At 17.3% G+C, this 21,455-nt stretch overlaps 4 protein-coding genes across 4 annotated transcripts; 2 read left to right on the top strand and 2 right to left on the bottom strand.

Moving 5' to 3' along the window:
• Positions 1-196: 196 nt before the first annotated feature.
• On the top strand, positions 197-6,269 carry PRELSG_1318900 (conserved Plasmodium protein, unknown function; the record flags this gene model as incomplete). The annotated part of the gene is made up of 2 exons (XM_028678719.1): positions 197-4,054; positions 4,299-6,269. 2 exons carry the CDS (start codon positions 197-199, stop codon positions 6,267-6,269), a joined length of 5,829 nt encoding a protein of 1,942 aa, XP_028535837.1.
• Positions 6,270-7,106: 837 nt separating this feature from the next.
• On the bottom strand, positions 7,107-11,530 carry PRELSG_1318800 (conserved Plasmodium protein, unknown function; the record flags this gene model as incomplete). Its single annotated transcript, XM_028678718.1, has 3 exons — positions 7,107-7,273; positions 7,348-9,193; positions 9,293-11,530. 3 exons carry the CDS (start codon positions 11,528-11,530, stop codon positions 7,107-7,109), a joined length of 4,251 nt encoding a protein of 1,416 aa, XP_028535836.1.
• Positions 11,531-12,887: 1,357 nt separating this feature from the next.
• LRR5 (leucine-rich repeat protein) lies at positions 12,888-19,100 on the bottom strand (the record flags this gene model as incomplete). Its single annotated transcript, XM_028678717.1, has 17 exons — positions 12,888-12,950; positions 13,140-13,184; positions 13,265-13,610; positions 13,684-13,919; positions 14,214-14,306; positions 14,380-15,236; positions 15,396-16,723; positions 16,833-16,967; positions 17,062-17,124; positions 17,232-17,366; positions 17,454-17,573; positions 17,657-17,727; positions 17,846-18,070; positions 18,137-18,204; positions 18,295-18,374; positions 18,453-18,702; positions 18,944-19,100. 17 exons carry the CDS (start codon positions 19,098-19,100, stop codon positions 12,888-12,890), a joined length of 4,272 nt encoding a protein of 1,423 aa, XP_028535835.1.
• An 897-nt stretch (positions 19,101-19,997) lies between these two features.
• PRELSG_1318600 (RNA methyltransferase, putative) lies at positions 19,998-21,406 on the top strand (the record flags this gene model as incomplete). The annotated part of the gene is made up of 2 exons (XM_028678716.1): positions 19,998-21,097; positions 21,172-21,406. The coding sequence occupies 2 exons, from the start codon at positions 19,998-20,000 to the stop codon at positions 21,404-21,406; spliced, it is 1,335 nt and encodes a 444-aa protein (XP_028535834.1).
• Positions 21,407-21,455: the final 49 nt, after the last annotated feature.

Below are 21,455 nucleotides of genomic sequence, written 5' to 3'. Positions count from 1 at the left end.
ATTTTTATGCTTTATTATTAATTTTTTTTTTAACATTTATATTTTGCATAATTTTTTAGGTTTAAGCATATTATTAAAAAAAAATTTCATAATTGTGAATTCATATAAATCTTTTGATTATAAATGAAAAATTTATTCCTAATTCAAATTAAAATATAAAATATATCATTAAAAAAAAAAATAAAAATAAAAAAATATGAAAGAAAAATATACTATTCTAAAAAAAATTTTGAATAGCAACCCTGATATCAGCTCTAATGAAACAACTATATCTTGTTATGAAAACATTTTCTATAATTCTTCGAATTCGTCATTAAGTGAAATATATAAAAATGTAGAAAAAAATAGAGAAAGTGAATTATTAAATTCTCCTTATTCAATTGATAATTATGATTTAAATCTCTATAAGACAAAACAAAAAAAAAATGTAAAAAATCATGAAATCTTTGATGAAAATAATTATTTCAGTTTTAAAAATATAAATGATAAGCGTAATTATAACTATAAATACATAAATGAAAAATATATGACAAAAAAAGCTACTGTAAAAGAAAATTTTAAAAATAGAACCTATAACATTGAAGATTGCATAAGAAAAATTAATAATGCTTACATGAAAGAAGCAAAAGAACAAAAAGATAAAAATATATATGATATAAATGAACGCATAAATGTTAATTCAAACAAATGTTCTTTAAATGAAGATGACTTTAGTGATAGTCTGCTATTTAGAAATAATTTTTGTGAGAATAACTTTTTTCAAGAGAATCTTCATGAAGAAGATTTAATACAAGAGAGAATAAAACTAAAATATAGTCAAATGAATATATCAAACGATTTATTAAGTAGTAACTTTGAATATTGTTGTGTTTTTTGTTCTAAAATAACTCTAATTGAAAAAATTAAAAAAGTTATGTTCAATAAAATAAAACCACTATGTGCAAGTTGTTTTAATATTTTTTTAAATTTGATTAGAGTTAATTCAATTATGTGTATTTCCTGTTTTACATCATTTTCTCATGATTATAAAAATTCAAAATGTGTAATTTGCAGTAATTTCAATAATTTATTTTATGGGAATAATAAAGAAAAATTGGATATTATTAGAAAAGAACTAAGAATTTTTAGAGCATTGCATAAATATGAATTTAGTGAAAATTTAAATTCAAATACCTTTTTAAATTTTTTTATTAATATGAATTATTGTTTTAAAAATTTATATTGTTATTTTAGTACTCATCAAACTTTCGTAATTTCAAAAAACTATGTCTATGCAAAGTATACGATTCCTTTTTATGATTTGATAAAAAATTTAGAAAAAAACTCAAAAATTAAATTAGAAGACGATAAAATAAATAATATATTAGATGAAAAAAAAGAATTTTTAAAAAATAATTATTTTCTAAATGAAATGAATAATATAGGTTATAACCTAATTTCACACAATATAAAAGAAATAAATGTTAATGATATTGGCTGCGAGAAAACAAATGGAATACAAAACAAAAATGATTTTCTGAAAAATGAATCGAATCGTAATAACAATTCAAAAAAAATATTTAATAATGATAACTTTTTCTTGAATGATTCTATAAATTCATTTAAAAAAAATAGATATTCTTCGGGATCAAATTTTTTTTTTGATAACAATAATAATGATAAGCATTCTTATTTTAATTTACATAACGGAGATGTGGAAAAATACGGAATAAAAGAATTAAAAAAAAAAATGGTAAGTATCTCTAAAATGGAAGAAAGAGAAATATATAATGAAGAGATAGAAAATGAAAAATATGGAAAAAAAGATGAAGATGAATATGATAAAGAAGAAAAAGAGAATTATGATAATGAAAAAGAAGAATTGTTTAATCAAAATATGCAGAAAAAATATAGAGCATATGAGGAACAAAAAGGGAAGAAAAAAGAATATGAATATGAAGAACGTGAAGAAGAAAAAGAAGAACAACATAAAAAGGAGTATGAAGAATTAGAACAAAAACGAAAACGAGAATATGAAAAAGAATATGAAGAAGATGAAAATGAAGAACAAGGATGCGAAGAAAAGGAAGAAGAAGAACAACAACAAGATGTAAATGAAGAAGAAAATGAAGATGAAGAACAAGAATATGAAGAAGAAAAAGAAGAGGTAGAAGAAGATGAAGAAGATGTAAATGAAGAAGAAAATGAAGATGAAGAACAAGAATATGAAGAAGAAAAAGAAGAGGTAGAAGAAGATGAAGATGAAAATGAAGAAGAAAACGAAGATGAAGAAGATGTAAATGAAGAAGAAAATGAAGATGAAGAACAAGAATATGAAGAAGAAAAAGGAGAGGTAGAAGAAGATGAAAATGAAGAACAAAAATATGGAGAAAGTGAAAATGAAGAAAATGAGGATGAAGAAGAAGATGAAGAACAAAAATATGGAGAAAGTGAAAATGAAGAAAATGAGGATGAAGAAGAAGATGAAGAACAAGAATATGAAGAAGAAAAAGGAGAGGTAGAAGAAGATGAAGAAGATGAAAACGAAGAACAAAAATATGGAGGTGAAAATGAAGAAAATAAAGATGAAGAAGAAGATGAAAATGAAGAACTAGAATATGAAGAAGAGGAAAATGAAGATGAACAAGAATATGAAGAAAAAGGTGAAAATGAAGAAAATGAAAATGAAGAACTAGAATATGAGAGAGAAAAGGAAGATGAAAATGAAGAAATAGAATATGAAGAAGAAAAAGATGAAAATGAAGAACTAGAATATGAGAAAGAAAAGGAAGATGAAAATGAAGAACTAGAATATGAGGAAGAAAAAAAAGATGAAAATGAAGAACAAGAATATGAAGAAGAAAAAGAAGATGAAAATGAAGAAATAGAATATGAAGAAGAAGAAGATGAAAATGAAGAGAATGAAGACGAAGAACAAGAAGAAAAAGGAGGGGAAATAAAAGAAGATGGAGAAAAATATGAATATGAAAAATTGGAAGAAAAAGAGAAAGAAAAAGAAGAAAATGAAGAAGATGAAAATGAAGAACTAGAATATGAGGAAGAAAAAAAAGATGAAAATGAAGAACAAGAATATGAAGAAGAAAAAGAAAATGAAAATGAAGAACTAGAATATGAGGAAGAAAAAGAAGATGAAAAAGAAAAAGAAGAAAAAGAAAAATATAAATTTGAAAAAGTAAAAAAAAAAGAGAAAGAAGAAGCAAAAGAAGAATATGAAAATGAAGAAAATATAAGATATGATAATAAAGAAAAAGAGGAATACACATATGAAAAGGAAAAAGGAAAATACAGTGTTTTAAAAGAAGAATATAAAGAAAAATATGGAAAAGAAAAAGAATATAAAAATGAAAAAAAAGAGGAACATATAGAAGAGAAAAAAAGAGAAGATATTAAACAAAAAATTAAGGGAGATGAAAGACAAGAAGAAATAGAGCAAATTCAACCGAAACAAAAAAGAGGAAATATAATGGAGCATGAAGAAACAAAAGAAAAATGTGAAGAAGAGCATCAAAAAAGAGAGAAAAAACAAAATTTAGAAAAAGAACAAATAGAAAAAACAGAACAAATTGGAGAAAGAGAAGAAAAAGAAGAAAAAGAAAAGGTAAAAGAAGAAATAGTTGATGAAAAATTGGAGCAAGAAATAATGAAAGTAGAAGAAACAGAAGAAAATGAGAAAAAAGAAAAAGAAGAAAACGTAAAATATGTAAAAGTATTTGAAAAAATTAAAGAAAAAAATAGAGATATAATGAAAAAAATATTAAATAACGAAGAAGAGGAAAAGCTCACGAATGAAAATATATTAAGTTCAAATAATAAACTTCAGCAATTTTTTGATATTTTTAGTGATACAATTATTTCTAGTCTTTTAAAACTAAAAAATGACAAAATAAAATCATCTTTTTATCAACTAAAGAATTTTTTTATAAAATCAAATAATAAAATTAATTTAAATAAATATATTAAAAAGTATCATGGAAAATCTGATTTAATATCATATTATATTAAATACATGGACAGACAAGAAAAAGAAACAGATAAACTATTTCAAAATTTAACAGTATATAAAATAAAATATATATAATGTGAAATGAAGTTTGATATATGATAATTTTTTTTTTTCTTTTGTATTATTTTTTGACAAAATAAATACTTTCTATAAAAATAGTTGAGTATACATTTGTCATGGTCATTAACTAATGTTCTATATTAATGAAATTATTAAATGATTGTTCTGAAACTATTATACATATGCATATATACATCTTTTTTTTTTTTTTTTTTTTCATTTACTTGTTTTATAGGTAACTCAAAAAGAAGTAGAAATGTTCAAAAGAAGATTTAAAATATATTATGGTAGTAATGCAAATCAAAGTGATATTAATAAAAATATTTATCTAAAATCTAGATTATTAGACAGAGTTAAATTATTATTAGAAAATAAAATAAAGAATTTTGATAAAGTTCAAAAAAATGAAGAAATTTATGAAATTATTTATGAATTTAAGGAATTTTTAGAATTATCAATAAACTGCAATTCTCATGAAAGAAATAGTTTAATTGTTAACAGTTTTTTGAAAAATAAAACTTTTGAAAATAAAAAATATTCCCTAAGAAAAAGGACAAATAAATTCAATAGCTTCAACGAAAAATACGAAAAATTTAGAAGTAGCTTAACTTCAGCAAAAAAAATAATGATTATTATATATGATACATTTTATAAAAATGCTCACTTAACTAATTTGGATTCATTTAATATATTAAGTGATATTAAAATGTTTATATATGATAAAGAAATAAGAAAAATAAATAACAATTTAAATAATCATTTACAATATAATGTTACAAAAAGAATGAATTTACTAAAGTGTAAAAAAGAGTATATAATACCGGAAATTGTTTGTGTGTTAAATATAAAAAAGAAAAATTTTGATAATTTTTTAATTAAAAATGAAAGAATGAAAATAATCAATGCAAATACTTTAAGTTATTTGAAAGAATTATATTTTTTTGATTCTATATATATAAATAATATATATTTTAATGAATTCATGCCAAATATAGTAAGTAAATATATAAACCATTTTGTAAATCAGAATAATACAGTAATGTTTAATTTTTCTATTAATTATTTAAAAAACAAAAAAATTTCATTTTTTAATTTATTTCATGATTATTTTAATTTTGATAAAACAAAAATAAAAAATGAAGATGTAAAAATATATGATTCTTCTATTTTACTTAAAAAAAGTATTGAATTCACTAAAAGGAATATTAAAAAATATATAAAACAAAATGGTACTATGAAAAAATCAAACAAACCAATAATAAACTCATTTAAAAAAAATATATCTTATAATAATAATTTTGAAACATCAAATAATAAACAAGGTTATAAAAATGAAATGCTTTTTATAAAAATTATAAATGAATTAAAAAATAAATTAAATGAAATATATAATGATAATTATAATTTAACATTAAATATTTATTCCCAAAAAAAAAAGCAACTTTACAATATTAGTAGATGCATATTTAAAAATAATACTAATAAATATGAAGATGATATTAAAAAGGATAAAATAAAAATAAATTTTTCTAATGATAGCAACAATAAATATCATAAATTAAACAAAAAATTAATAAAAGGAGAAGAAAAAGGAAAATGCATTCATAACTATGTAGATAGTTGCAATAGCACTTATAATGATAGTTTGTATTTATATAGTATTGATTTAAAAAGGATAAATAATATAAATCATTATATAAATAACCACAATATAAGTAAATTTAAAAAATCGTCAATAATTTTTCTCATAAAATTAGAATTATCATTACCTGAGGATACCAATAAACAAAAAGGGGAAAAAAAAAAAATATTTCATTTTACTCTTGTTGATATAAATGTACCAATTTTCGATATAATGAAAAGAAATAGTGTTAATTACTTAGCTGAGTTTAAAAATATGAGAAATTTTGAAAATATTTTTATAAATTATATACAATCTTATTTTTTTAATACAAGTATAACCCTCTACTCGGATAATATTTTAAAATTTTTGTTTCAAAAAGATCCTTATATATGTTTTATTTTATACATCAATGACGATTTTATATTTGATCATAACTTTAAGAATACGATAATTAATGAAAAAGAAATGAATAATCAAATGAAAAATGAAAAAGACAAACGTTACATAATTTTGCATTTGCTATATATTTATTATTGGTGTAATATATGTGAATGTTTCAATTTAACAAAAGTAATTAATTAAATTTTCTTCTTTATATGTTCATCTTTACAATCAACTTTTTTTTCTTTCCTAATTTGTTTTTTAATTATTTTACAAGTTTAATATCTACTAAGAATGTAAAATGCTTATTACCTTCATATGTCTTTTTTTTATTATTATAATATTAATTTTTTTTTATTTTTATTTCATTTTTTATCCTTTCATATTTTTATTATAATTAATTTTAGCTTTTTTTTTTTTTTTTTTTTTGGTTCATCATTATGCTTAAATCCTCTCCTTTTCTAATCATTACAATTTACTAATTATACTTGATTTTTTCTTTTTTTTATTTTATTTTAAATTTATTGTTTTTTCATTTATGCTGACTAATTCTATTAATTTTTTTTTATTCATTTTACTTATTTTATATATTGTGTGCTTTCCTTTTTATTCTCATTTTTTTACATGATTTTTTGGTTTATTATTTTTCATCTGTTTTGGAATTTTTTTTTTCATTTTATTATTTTATTTTATTTTATCATTTTAAATCATGTATTAATAACTCTAATAATTAAAACTGTATATTATGAGCTATGTATATATTACATATTATAAATATTTTACTAATTAATTCAAATATTTTTTTAATATAAATTATAAAATTTTAATACTTTAATGATTCGTTATATATTATAAGAATGCATATATATATATATTATTTCAGTTTTTCATATAGTATGTACATTACTATTTCTGTTATACAACATAGAACTCCAACTAAATATAAAATATAAAGCATTCATATATTTCTTTAATTATACTTAATATATATATATGCATTACCTTCATATATATTTTTTTCTATTTAAATATTTTCCTCTATAAAAAATTCATATATTTTTTATACATATCAATTATAGCACTATTCATATCTTCAATATTTTCTTTTAAATAATTAATAATTAATTTTTTTTTACTATTTTCTTCTAATTCATTTACATTTACTAAGTATGTCAGTATATTATCTAAGGCCTTGTTATATATATCTAAGAAAGAAAAAAAAAAAAAAATTATATATATACATAAACTTAATTTTTATTTTTATTTAAAATTTTCTTACTTGGAAAATCATTGTAATTTAAAATATTACGTAAAATATAATTATAATTATAGGAATGAAATATTTTACTCCCACTTAAATTAGATGAAACAGTACTTAAATGAAGAATATTTTTTTTTTCAATGTAAATATCCTTATTTGTATTTAATATATTATTTATTAGTTTCAATAATTCTATTATTATTAAAGTCTTTCCATCTTTATTACAAGTAAATAAATTATCCTTTCTATTTTTATCATAAATTAGATTTTTAAAGGATTCGCTGCAAATAATATCTGGGAAATTTTTCTGAACAATAATAGATGAAAAATCCACGAATACATAATTTTGTGTTAATATATATATAAATATTAATAAGGAAATCATAATATTTTTATTATGGATATACTGTGATTGATAAAAAAAAGAAGATATAAATAGAGAAACATTAATTTTAAAATAAGAAATAAAACATATTAAAATAAAATTTAAGAAATTAGCTTCATACAAGGATAAAATAGAAATTAATGTAAATATACTATGTTTATTAATATAACTATAATTATCTTCATTTATTGTATAAAAATTAAAGCTTTCAAATGTTTTTTCTATATCATAGTTATTTAAATAATTTATATTTAATAAGATTTTAACATCTTTTTGAAAATTGTTGAATTCTTTTAAGAAATGTTCATCATGATGGTAATTTATGACATTATCATATATATATTTGATGTGGCTTTTATTATAACTTATAAATTTATTATTTATTTCTTCATTATTATTATGTACATTATTTGAATCATAGTAAATATTTCCTATTTTGCTTCTTTCATCCTGTAATATATTATCATTTAATAATGGTGTACTATTATATGAATCGTTACCGTTATTATTTTGACTATCTTGAATATATTTATAAAAATTAAAATATTTATTAAAATATTTCAACAAAATCTTTATGAAGTAAATTGTCACGAAATTTGCCATATAACTATATAGATTAGGCATTTCACTTTTTATGTCATTTTTGTAAATACCCAAACATATATGTAGAAGATAAATACATTTTTCAATTTTTACTTCATCACTTATTATAAAATTACTCTCTATAATACTTAAAATATTATGTTTTAAAATATCATTTGTCAGCATTTTTGTTGATAATGCTTCAAAAGTTAAATATGTATCATGCTTTTCATGTATAATAAACAAACATATATATTCCAATAATATATCAAAACAAGAATTACTTATTTCATATGTAGACATTCCTGCTTTTACTTTTTTAAAATAATCACTTAAAAAATTTGTAGTGATAACATATAAAGAACATATTTTTCTAATAATTTCATCATTTTTTTGATTAAATTTTTTTGATATTAACTTTAAAATACATATCCATAAGGAATAAAAATTATCATCTATCGTTTTGTCAATATCCAAATTTATTTCTTTAATATATAAAAAATTTATTAAACAAGAATAATTATTGCCATTTTCATTTTCTTGATATAACTGTTTTTCTATTTTTGCTGACATAGTATATGATAATAAATCAAAACTGAAATAAAATAAAATTATATCATCACATGATTTCTCATTATTCTGAATATTATTATCATTGTTATATTGTTCTTTGTTCACAAATTCAATTAAACTTCCTGTATATTCGTAATTTTTATTTAATATTTGCACTAATATATTTAAGATATATTCTTTAATAGATATATTACTACTCATATAAAGATCTAATAAAAAATTATAATTATCCTTGAATATAGTTATATCTTTTTCTTTATTACTCATAAAAACTATATGACTTAATATTTTTAAAATTTTCTGAATATTCTTAGGATATGTTATCTAAAAAAAATAAAATAAAATGAAATAAATAAAAAATTTTTATAAAATAAAAATAAAATGTAAGTATGGTATAGAAACAAATGTTATTTTATATCTTACTTTGGTTAGTATATTAATTAAAGAACCAACTAGAAATTCATTTATATAATCATAATTTTTATACACGTATTCATATTTAAATATGTATTTAAACAAGCAAATGAATTTAAAGAAGAGTATTGGTAGAAAATTGGATGATTTTAAAGCAAAATGTTGAAAATTTAAATCATTTGAATAAGAAGACTCATCTGAAATTAAAGAAATGGCATTTTTTTGTAGTAATTGTATATATAAGAATCGAATATTTTCATATATAAGTAAAGTGACTTCATCAATAAAAGGAAAAGACACTTTATAGCTCTTTAACCAAATTTTTATTATTAATGCTATTCTATAACTGATTAGAGGATGAGTATATTTAATATTTAAATAGTCTAAAAAAAATTGTATCATACATAATATATGTTCAATTTTAATTTTTTTATGAAAAGACGGATATAAAATATAATAAATATTTAAATAACCGTCAAGCTGAATAATAGCTTCTGAATATTCAGCTACTTGTATACTTTTTAAATTATTGGGTAAGGTTTTCAAAAAATGTGCATAATTATGAAATGAATTAATTAAAGGTTCAAATATATGATTAAATATAGAAAATAAGAATGGCTCTGATGATAACTGAACTATGCAATCTTTTGCACTATTATAAAAAATATTTTCTTCTGTTTCAAAATCATCTTTTATATTTAGAGTAACATCGATTATTTGTTCTGAAGAAATATTAATACAGTATACTCTTAAAAAATCAAAAATTTCTAATGCTTTTTGATTATGCATCAAAATGAAATCGTCACTAGATAAGGCTTGCTTTACTTCTCCTCGTATATAAGTTAAGATTTCTTTTAAAGATAAATTTTTATTAAAAAGAATTTTATTTTCATTTTCCTTATTCGTCACATTTGTCATCAAATTATTTATTATTTTTGATTCTAAAGTATTTTTATTATAGCAATCTAAATTTACATTTTTACTACACATCATATTTTTAACATTAATATAATTTTCTCTCACTTTTTTTTGTTTAATTAAATTATATTGATTTAAACAAAAATGATAAAAAATTGATTTTAAAATAGATATACATAAGTTAACTATTTCAACAAATTTATTTTCATAATCATTAATGTAATTATTTATGCTTAAGTTCTTTTTTAAAAATAAACATATAAATTTTTCAGTTACGTCTTTTTTTAAGTATGTATGAAAAGAGTTATGAAACTCAATCATTAGCAAAAAGCATGTTAATAAAAATTTTAGATACTTTAAATAATATAAAGGAGAACTTTTATTTATAAATTTTAAATAATAAATTGTTTTATTAATTAAAGAATTAAAAAAATTGTTTCTTAAATTTATATCTATATCAATATTATTTTCATTTGAATTATTATTATTATTATTTATTCCTTTATGTATATCATTTCTATTAATAATTAAATTTAACATAATGCTATCCAGAAATTTTAATATTTTTACTTTTTTTTCATTTATTTCATAACATTCATTGTTATTCGTATAATTTTTATCATCAATACTATCATCAATGATGAGCATCTTCTTTTCATAATCATTAATTAAAATATATAATTTATTGCAATTCTTACAATTAGATTCATCACTACAGATACAAAATTCTATAACATTTTGAAAATATAAATTAATACAATTATTCCAAAATGGCTCTAATGAATTTATAAATTTCTCTGATATATCGAATGTTTCTTTTTTATCTTTTAATAACTTTTTACTACATTGCTCTCTTATTATTTTATAAAGCAAATATAGATATATATATAAGTTGTTCAAATTATTTTTATGTATATTTATATTATATAATAAACATTCTAACAACTGTGGATAATGATGTACAAGTTCATATCTTCCTATTTTTTTTAATAAGATAGAGAATTCTCTATAATTATTCAAATTATCTACATTGTTTAATAATTCAATAATTTTTTCTTTTACTAATTTTTTTATATCATTATTAAAATGAAATTCTTCTCTACAGTTCCAATATCTAACTATTAAATTTTTTGAAAAAATAATTGCTAATTTACGTATGTTATAATGAATATTTTTGTATGAACAAATAGTTAGTAAATTCATTATAAAATTCTCATCTTTTTCTAATTCATTTAAAATCCTTTCTGATTCTTTTCTATGTTCTTGATCGTTAGACCATGTATCATACAATGCATCGATAATTTTTTTATGTTTTTCTTCTATTTCCATTTTTCAAATTTTTATTGAAACATTTAATTTACTTTCAATGTTTTTATCAAAATTTATTTAAAAATAATATCTAATTAAAATGTTTTGTAACATATATTTGTATTATTTAGCTAATTATTTATTAAAAATACCTTACATTTTTCAAATAATCTTTATTCATTCATAATGTTAATTATAAAAAGGTTTAATTCTATGAAAATTTATGCACTTTTTTTTTTTTTTTCCAGTGCTTTTTAATATTTTTTTTTTAATGATTTTTTTCTTTTTTTTTTGTAATGCTTAAATTTTTTTTATTAGAGTTTATTTTAGATAAATATATTTTAGTTAATAAAATCTTTTTCAAAGGATATATATACATATAAATTATTTTAATTAATATAAAAATTGAATGTAAAATTTCTAATACTTATTTTACCTTTTTGCGTGCAAAATTGAATAAAAATTTTCTTAACCTTTTTAAAAGATTATAAATTTTAAAAGCTTATAAAAAAGAAAAAAAACAAAAATTTTAATAAATAAAAAAGATATAAAAAATTTATTACTTTTTTTTTAGATTTTATTTTGAATCTTTAATTATATTTAATAAAATTTCCTTTTATATCAAGCAATTTATAAAGTATATATATATATATATATATATTTAAAAAAATGTTATTGTTTAATTTTTAAATAAATATGAATAAATGAAGTATTCAGCTGTTTCATAATTTATTTTAATTCTCACTTAATTACATGGATAATTATTTAATTTGATTTTTCATTATATAAATTAACTATTATATTCAAGTCTTTTTTTTTTTTTTTAAGAGGCTTTAAATAATTTTATATATATTATTATAGAATACTGTGTATTTGTTTTTTTTTTTAAAAAATAAAATTGTCTAAATTGTAAATAATAATATTTTGAAAATTATATGCAATTTTTAAGCTTTTGTTAAATATGGCTATATGATATTGTTAAAATTTTTAATTAAAACATAAATTAAAAAAAAAAAATGAAATAAAACTAAAAATATATAATTGAATAATATAGGAAAGTAAAGCTTTATAAAGAACAATTTATTAATTATATAAAAATTTATTCAGTAAAATAGAAAAGTAAAAAAATTAAAAAATTATTATGTATATATATATATATATTTATATATTAATAACAAAAAAAAAAAAAAAAAATAAATAAAAATTCTATAGTTTTTTAATTTATTTAAAAAAAAATATATTATTGTAAGGATAATAAAGGGAAAAGTAAATAATTATTTTTGGAAAATTTCATTTTTATGTTAATGTGTTATTATTTTTATTATATTTTTTTAAAGAAGATTTTAATTAATATATAAAATAATGTATACAAGATTTATTAATAGTTTCCATTACTATTTACCTTTTTTCCAATAATAGTGAAACTATCTTTTTTAATTGCCTAAAAAAATGAGAAATAAAATTATATAAAAAAGGTAATCTTAAACAATTTTTGTATATTCATATAAAACTTATAAAAATAAATTTATATATATTTAAAAAATTCAAAAAGTTAATAAATATATATATATATTTTTTTTTCTTGAATTTAATAAATGCTATTTAATTTTTTTTTTTTTTTTTTTGTTACATCATCAAAAGAATCTTTCTTATTCATTAATCCTCTAAGTTTTGTCTAAAAATAAAAAAAATAAGTATATTTTGTTTGTATTATGAAATATATATATTAAAAAAATTTTAGTAATTTTTATATACCATTTTAGCTTTATCTTTAATAGGTGATTTATTTTTATTTGAATCTATTAATGATATATTTGTTTTATTAATTTCTTTATTTTGTCTATTAGCTTCTTTTCTTTCTTCTAAATATTGAGTTAAATTAATTTGTTCTTTCATAATTTTATCATCAAAATTTTCTATTTGTTTTAACATACTTCTAATAATTATGAAGTGTTCTTTTATTTTTCTATTTCCATTCAAATATAATGTTTTTAAATTTTCTAAACATTTTAAATATTTAAATTCCTCAATATTATCAATTCTATTTACTCGAAGATCTAGAATTTCTACCATTTTTAATGTAGAAAAAGAACTCAAACTTCTACATTTAAAAAAAAAGATACATATATAATATTAACTTATAAAAAAATATTATTATTTTTTTTTTATTTAACCTAATTAAATTGTTTGATATATTTAAATTTTCTAAACTATTAGGAAAGGAATCAGGAAAAATTTTTGATATTTTGTTATTTGATAAATTTAAATTTTTCAGTTTTTCAAAATTTTCTAAATATCTAATTGAATTAATATTATTTCCTTCTAGGTTTAAAGTCTTCAAATTTTTTAAATTTGTACATTTTCTTAAAAAGGTTGTTTTTGATAATAAGCAGTGACTAATATCAAGCTCCTATTAATTTTAGAAAAAATTTAAAAAAAAATTATAATTTTTTTTTTTTAATTGAATTCTTATTATCAAAATTATTGTTCATGATATTTTAAACTTGTTATATATATAGATAAAGTTAGTATATTAATTTGCAATATTACAAATGTATCATTATAATTGATATTCATAAAATGATTGTAGCTAATAATATTTTAATAAATAAAGTTATTTGTTACACTATATATATATTTCTAGTATTAAAACATTTTATAAATATTTATACTATTTATTTATTATCATATTTTATTATTTTACTTCTAATGATTTAAAAGAATTTAAAGAATTCCTATCATTACTATCTATAAAAGAATTTTCATTTATATGCTTATTATTGTTCATTATTAAAACCTAAAAAAAGACATTATGAAATAGTAATATATAAAAAAAATTAAATTAAAAATTTTTTAATTATTTCATTTACTTTTAAATTATCTAATGGTCCAATGTTATTAATATTATTTATGTAATTATTTGAAATATTTAAACTTTTTAAATTTTTAAAATTATCATTATTAATATTAAATAAAATATTTTTTATTTTTAAATTATTTATCTCAAGAGATAATAAAGATGTATAAGGTGGATACATATTGTACATATCAAAAAAAACATCAAGTGTATATATATTTTTAAAGAATTTCTCAATATTTTGTTTTTTTTCAACATAATTATTATTTAATATTAATAAATTAGGAAAAATATGAATTAAATATATATCTAAATTTAAAAAGTTAATTTTATTATTATATATATTAATAGAAATTAGTGATTTTTTATTTTTAATTAGAATAAGATGTGTTATATCTTTTATTAAATTATTATGTATGTTAATTTCCATTAAATTTAAATTTTGAAATAGAGGTAAATTAGTTATTTTGTTGTGAGAGCATCTAAGTATTTTTAATTTTTTTAATAAATTAATTTTATTAATATTTTTTAATTCGTTGTTATCTAAAACTATTTTCTCTATCTCCAAAAACTCAGACAGAAATTCTATTGAGGATAATTTATTATTTTTTACATTTAAAACTTTTAATTCTTTTGGTAATTTTAAATCATTTAGATTTTCTATTCCATTATTGGATAAATTCAAAATTTTTAAATTCTCAAAACCAGAAAAATCAAGAAAATTCAAAGGCATATATAAATTTGACAAATTTATTATTTTTATATAAGTATGATAATTTTTTAAATTTATATCTTTATATATTTCTGAAGAGTTCTTATTTAAAATGTCCTTTATATTTACATATTTCTTATTTGTATTCAATATAATATCTGATAAAAAAAAAAAAATAAATAAAAAGATATTAATATATTAAAATTTTCAATAAATAGCTATTCATACTAAAAAATTTTCGTATTAACATGTATATATATATATAAATACATATGTATTAATAAAAATATGTTGCTTTTATTTATATTAATTACTACTATTTAAAAGATATTCGTCATAAAAAGTTTCTTCATGTAATGTAGTAAACAAATAATTATTAATATCAAAATAATTTTCATTGATTATGTCTGTATCATTAAATGTTTTTATTTTAGGAAATAGAAAGTGAATATTAGAATAAAATTCTGATTTTATATATATGGAATTATTTAAGATTGACAAATATTCAATTTTTTTATGGTTTACACTAAATTTTACTATTTGGTTATAATCATATAAATAATTAAAAGAAATATTAAGATGAATTAAGTTTTTAAATTTCATATATAAAGGAGTTAAATCAACTATGTTGTTACATGATAAGTCTAGAACTATTAAATTATCAAAATCATATTCGCAAAAATAAAAAAAAGATTTTAAATTACTTATGTTATTATTCCTTAAATATAATTCTTTTAAATTATGATAATTTTTTAAAGAATTCAAGTTTATTTTTCTTATATTAAGATTATTTAAGTATAATGCTATCTTGTCTTTTTCATTTTCGTAATTACAAATAATTTTCTCTTCATTTGAATTATTTAATAAATTAATGAAATCATTTTTTTTTTTATTTAAAATTTCTAAATCTTTATCAGAATTCATTTCTATATTTTCATTAAATATTTCATTAACTTCTAAATGTTTTAAATTATTTTTTAATAAAATGGATAAAGCATTTTTTTTTATTTCACATATTATTTTGCTTAATTTAATAAAATATTTTGTAATATTAAAAAAATTAATGTTATCAAGATTTAATATAAAATGAAAAAAATCGTCTTTTAATTTATCATTGGAAAGAGCATTTGTATTATTTCTTAAATATTTTAAAAAATTATCTCTTATACACTTTTGATTTTCTACTTTCACATCTGAATTTAGTTTATTTACATCATTTTTATCAGTATATCTTTCTTTATTTTGATTTAGCAAATTCACGTTAATTATATATTTTAAATTAGTGTGCTTAGGCAATGTATAATAAATTTTAAATTTTGTTTCACTATTTTTATTTTTTAATCCATTATCATCATTTATTATATCATTGTATTCTTTATCTACTTCTTTTTTATATAATTCTTTTTCTTTAATTGATTTTCTGTTTTCATGTATACTGTATGCATATACTTCTTTATATTCATTTTGAAAAAAATAATTTTCAACAACGTATATTGAAAATATAGGGAAATCAAATTTTTTATTTCTTATAATTTTTTTTTTTATATTTATATTATTTTCTACATTTGCAAAATCATTATTATTTTTATTTTTGTAATAAATTAAATGAACTAAATCATCCTTCTCATCGTTTTCTAAAAATATCCTATATAAAAGAAATGCACATATATATATATACAAATATGTAGAGGAATACATAAAAAAAAAAAAAATAAATAAAAAAACACTTAAATTTTATATTTTTCAGTTTTTACCTAATCAAAGTTTTTAAAATATGATTTATATTATAAGAAGAACAAATATAATTTTTTTCAAAAAATTTTTTTTTTTCATAATCCTCAACTGTGTACTCATTTTCATCAAATTCGAAATAATTGTTTATTTTACAACTATTTTAATAATAAAAGTAAATAGTATAAACAATTATATATAGATGTATTATTATCTATTTTATGTATAATATATATACTAATTTAATATTACTAGTGATAGGGATGCAAGAATAATAAATTTTTTTCGTAAATTAAGCTATTAATTCTCTCTTCTCTGTATAATATAAAAAAAAAAAAAATTAAGGAAAATACAATAAATGAAATTTGTAAAATAAATTTAAAATATAAAAATTTATTAAAAAAAACTGATAAAAATATTACATTAGTGTGTCTAGGACATTATGATTTAATTTTTTTACTTTAATTATATTTTCAATTTTTATATCATCAATATAATAATTTTTTAATGCGTGTGAATGAAAGTTTAATTTTACTAAATTTTCAATTTTTTTAAATCTAAATAAAAGGAAAACAAAATTTATATAATATCAATTTATTAAAAATAAGAATATATATATTCTCTATTTTTCTTGAAAATTTTACTCTTCCTCTTCTCTGTTTATTATTTTGAAGAAAATGTTAAAGTAAGAGTTCAACGACGTTGTAATATATCTTATTTGTAAATTTCTTTCTTCTTTCAATCTATTCATTATATAATTAAATCTATAGTAAAATAAAAAAAAAAAAATAAAATATATATATATATATATATAATTTTAAAAATATATAAATGACTCTTTATTAACCTAATAGTATAGGCGTTAATTAAATATTTCATTTCCTTTTCTATTTTTGATATTTTTTCTTTTTCTTTTTCCTTATATTTAAAATATCAAAAAAAAAAAAAAAATACATAAAATAAATTAAAAACGCATATATTTTATAGTATTTATAAATAATTAAAATAAGACAATAAAAAAAATAATCATAATTACCTCATTTGATAAAGTTTCTTTTAAATTGTAATAAAAATTAAATGGTTTTAAAACGTCATTTAAATATTTTATATTTTTGTTATTAATAAATAAGATATAATATTTTTCCTTCTTATATTTTTCTTCAATGTAATTTATTTTTAAATCCAGAATACTTTTTAGAATCTCAAAATCAGTACAAGTTATTTTTCTATGTTTGTCTTTTATTACTTCATGATCTAATATCTTTCAAAATTGTTTGTTATAATTTTTGTATAATTATAAAATGAAAAAAGAATGTAATTCTATTACTCTTAAGTTGGGGAAACGACTAAAAAAATAATGCTTGTAAAGTATTCCATCTGCCAATATATTGTTTTCTTTCGAAATAAATAAAAATAAATAAATAAATATATATATATATATATATTTTAAAAGAATAAGATTGCATAATTTTATTTATATATTACTGTAGTATATTGAACTAAAATATAATTCTTTTATTTTTTTTAAATTATGAAGAACCTTAATGTCTTCAAATTTTTCAATTCTTAAAAAAAAAAAAAATAAAATTTAAAATTAAGATTAAGAAAATTTTTAATATGAACAATTGTAGTAAAATATTAACTTGTTTCCACTAATATTTAAATACTCCAAATTCAAATTATTTTTTAAAGCATCTATATTTCTTATTTTATTATTTGCCAAGTTAATATGCATAAATGTATTTGTGTTATTGAAAAAGTCTATGTTCTCAATTTTATTATCACTTAAATCAATATACTTTAAATTTTTATTTTCATCAATTTTTATATAATTTTCAGTTAAATTATTATTAAACATATTTAATTTTTCTAGTTTTGTTAATTTTTCTATTCCTAATATACATTATAACAGATAAAAAAAAGATGAGATCATTTAGCATTAAATAACAGATTTTAATTTATTATTATTATTATTTTATTTTTTTTTTTAAGATTATTATAATACGTATTGTTCTTAAAATAATTTTTTTGTTAATATTTAGATTATTGCTAATAATAGAACTATTTTTTTATAATGACTATATATCATACTTCCTGTATTAATAAAGTTGCCTTTTTTTTTTTATTTTATTACCTAAAATATTTTCAATTTTGTTAATTTGTAAAAATAAAATTATTAAATTGATGCATTTAAACAATGGAGTTATATCCATGATATTATTTTTTACTAAATATAATTCTTTTATATTTATAAAGTAATGAAAAATATTTAAATTAATAGATTTTTCCATACAAACTTCAATTTTCTCTATTTCTTCATTCTTTTTAAATTCAACATTATTACAACATTTAATTAATTTTATATAATTTCTACAAATATAAAATTTTCAATTTTTATGTTTATATATATATGTGTATGAATAATGGTTCTAGTTTATTTTTTATTCATTTACTCGTCGTCATTTATTATTTCCATTTTAATAGATTAAGTTAACTGAAATGAAACAAAAAAAAGAAAAAGATGCATAAAATGTAGAAAACAGTAATTGTTATTACACTATTAATTAATTGATATTAAAATATTCTAGTCTACACTTACCTTACTTATTTTGTTTGATTATTTTAAATTAATCTCTACACATTTGAGAATACAAAAAAATTTCTCGTAACACTTTTTTTTTTTAATTTACAAAGAATCTCTTTTACATAGTATGCATATATATATAGAAAATAGAAAATATATAAATTATATCTTTAATATATATTTAATATATATACATTTTTCTTTTTTTTTTTTTTCATTTTTATAATAAAATGCACATGTATTTTAAATGTGTGCAATAAAACTAGTATATTAAAAAAAAAAAAAAAATTAAAAAAAATTTTAAAATACATATATAACAATATTTTATAGAAAATTAAGTTAAATATAATAATAAAAAAAAATAAAATAATTTTTCACTTTATTAATATATTTATAAATATATATAGATTAATAATATTTCCAATTTTTAAAAAAATATATTTTTTAAATAACAAAATAGAAAACTTTTAAGCTTTAACCGTTTTTTTTAAGTAAAAATTTAATCTAAAGAAATATTGTAATATTCAACATAAAAACGAAAAAAAAAAAAAAGTAAAGATATATATATATATATATTAACATAAAAATGTAATAAATTTAAAAAATGAAAGAACAAGAGATTTCTCATGATGAAAAAATTGGTAAAAAATATATTTACAAGAAAATGAATAAAAAACAGATGAATAAGAAAAAAAAAGAGATAGTTAAAAAATGTAATAAAGTTAAGAAAAATGAAAACATAGTTTTTGAAACAAATGACTCAAATATTATAAAAAATAATAATTTAGATGAAATAAAAAATGATATAAATGAATGTATTAAAGATGCCATACCTAAGAGAATACCAAATATTAGTAGAGATTTAAAAATTGATTTGTTTGTAGCTATTCCTTCAACAATAATAAATAACAAAAGTGATGTTATTAAATCATATTTGTCGAGCTATTTAGCAAGAATATTCACAATTTTTTCAATTTCGAAAATATATATATATGATGATCAGTTAAGAAATGAAAACGCAATAAAAGCGCAAAAAAATGATTTCATTAATGAAAATAGTTATAAAAGAAATGAAAATAAAAATAATAATGATAAGAATGAAGAAAAAAATAATAGGAAATATAACAATAATAACCAAGGAAGTAATAATGATTCAATAAATGAAACTATAAAAAAAAAATCTTATGAATATTCATATTTATGTAAATATTTGCATTATAATTTGCAATATTTAGAAACTCCACAGTATTTAAGAAAACATTTATTTCCTATAACCAATTTCTTAAAAAATTCTGGAATTATGAATCCAGTAGATGCACCACATCATTTAAGAAGTGATGAGTGGCTTCCATTTAGAGAAGGAGTAGTCATAAAAAAAGAATCTAAAGGGATTATTGTTGATGTTGGATTATTTTCAAATGTCTTCATAAAAGATGAAAACTATATAGACACTGGGACAAGAGTTACAGTATTATTGAATTCAGATTCTTTTCAACTTTTTCAGAAAAAGAATTCTAAAATCTTATTACCTGGAAAGTTAATTCATCCAACAATACCTAAATTATTTAATTTATATTGGGGATATTCTATAGAAATTTTAAAAAATGTCAGTGATATTTTTAATTTGCCAGTTGATTATATTATTGGAACCTCAGAAAGAGGAAATAATATAAGTGATTCAATTTTATCATTTAAAAATATAAAGTAAAAAATATATATATATATAAATTTACTTACATTTTTTATATCTTTTTTTTTTTTTTCAAAATTTCTTGTAGATCAGTACTTATTGTTTTTGGAAATAAAGATGGATTAGAAAATTTGTTAATTAAAGAAAAAGAAGAAGAAAAAAAAAAAAATTATTCTACTGAAAAAAAAATCAAGGTATTAAATAAAATTTTAAAAAAATTTGATTTATTTATTAATACATGTCCCTTTCAAACATCACGAACAATAAGAACTGAAGAAGCAATAACTATAACTTTATCATTGTTACATAATATTCTCAAATAAATAAATACTTCTATTATATAAATAAAATAAAAAATTAAATATACATTTA

The sequence above is a fragment of the Plasmodium relictum genome, assembly GCF_900005765.1.
Source record: "Plasmodium relictum strain SGS1 genome assembly, chromosome: 13".
In the NCBI taxonomy this organism is placed as follows: Eukaryota; Apicomplexa; class Aconoidasida; order Haemosporida; family Plasmodiidae; genus Plasmodium; species Plasmodium relictum.
The sequence above is the reverse complement of the archived record's forward strand: the minus strand, read 5'-3'. Positions and strand labels throughout refer to the sequence as shown.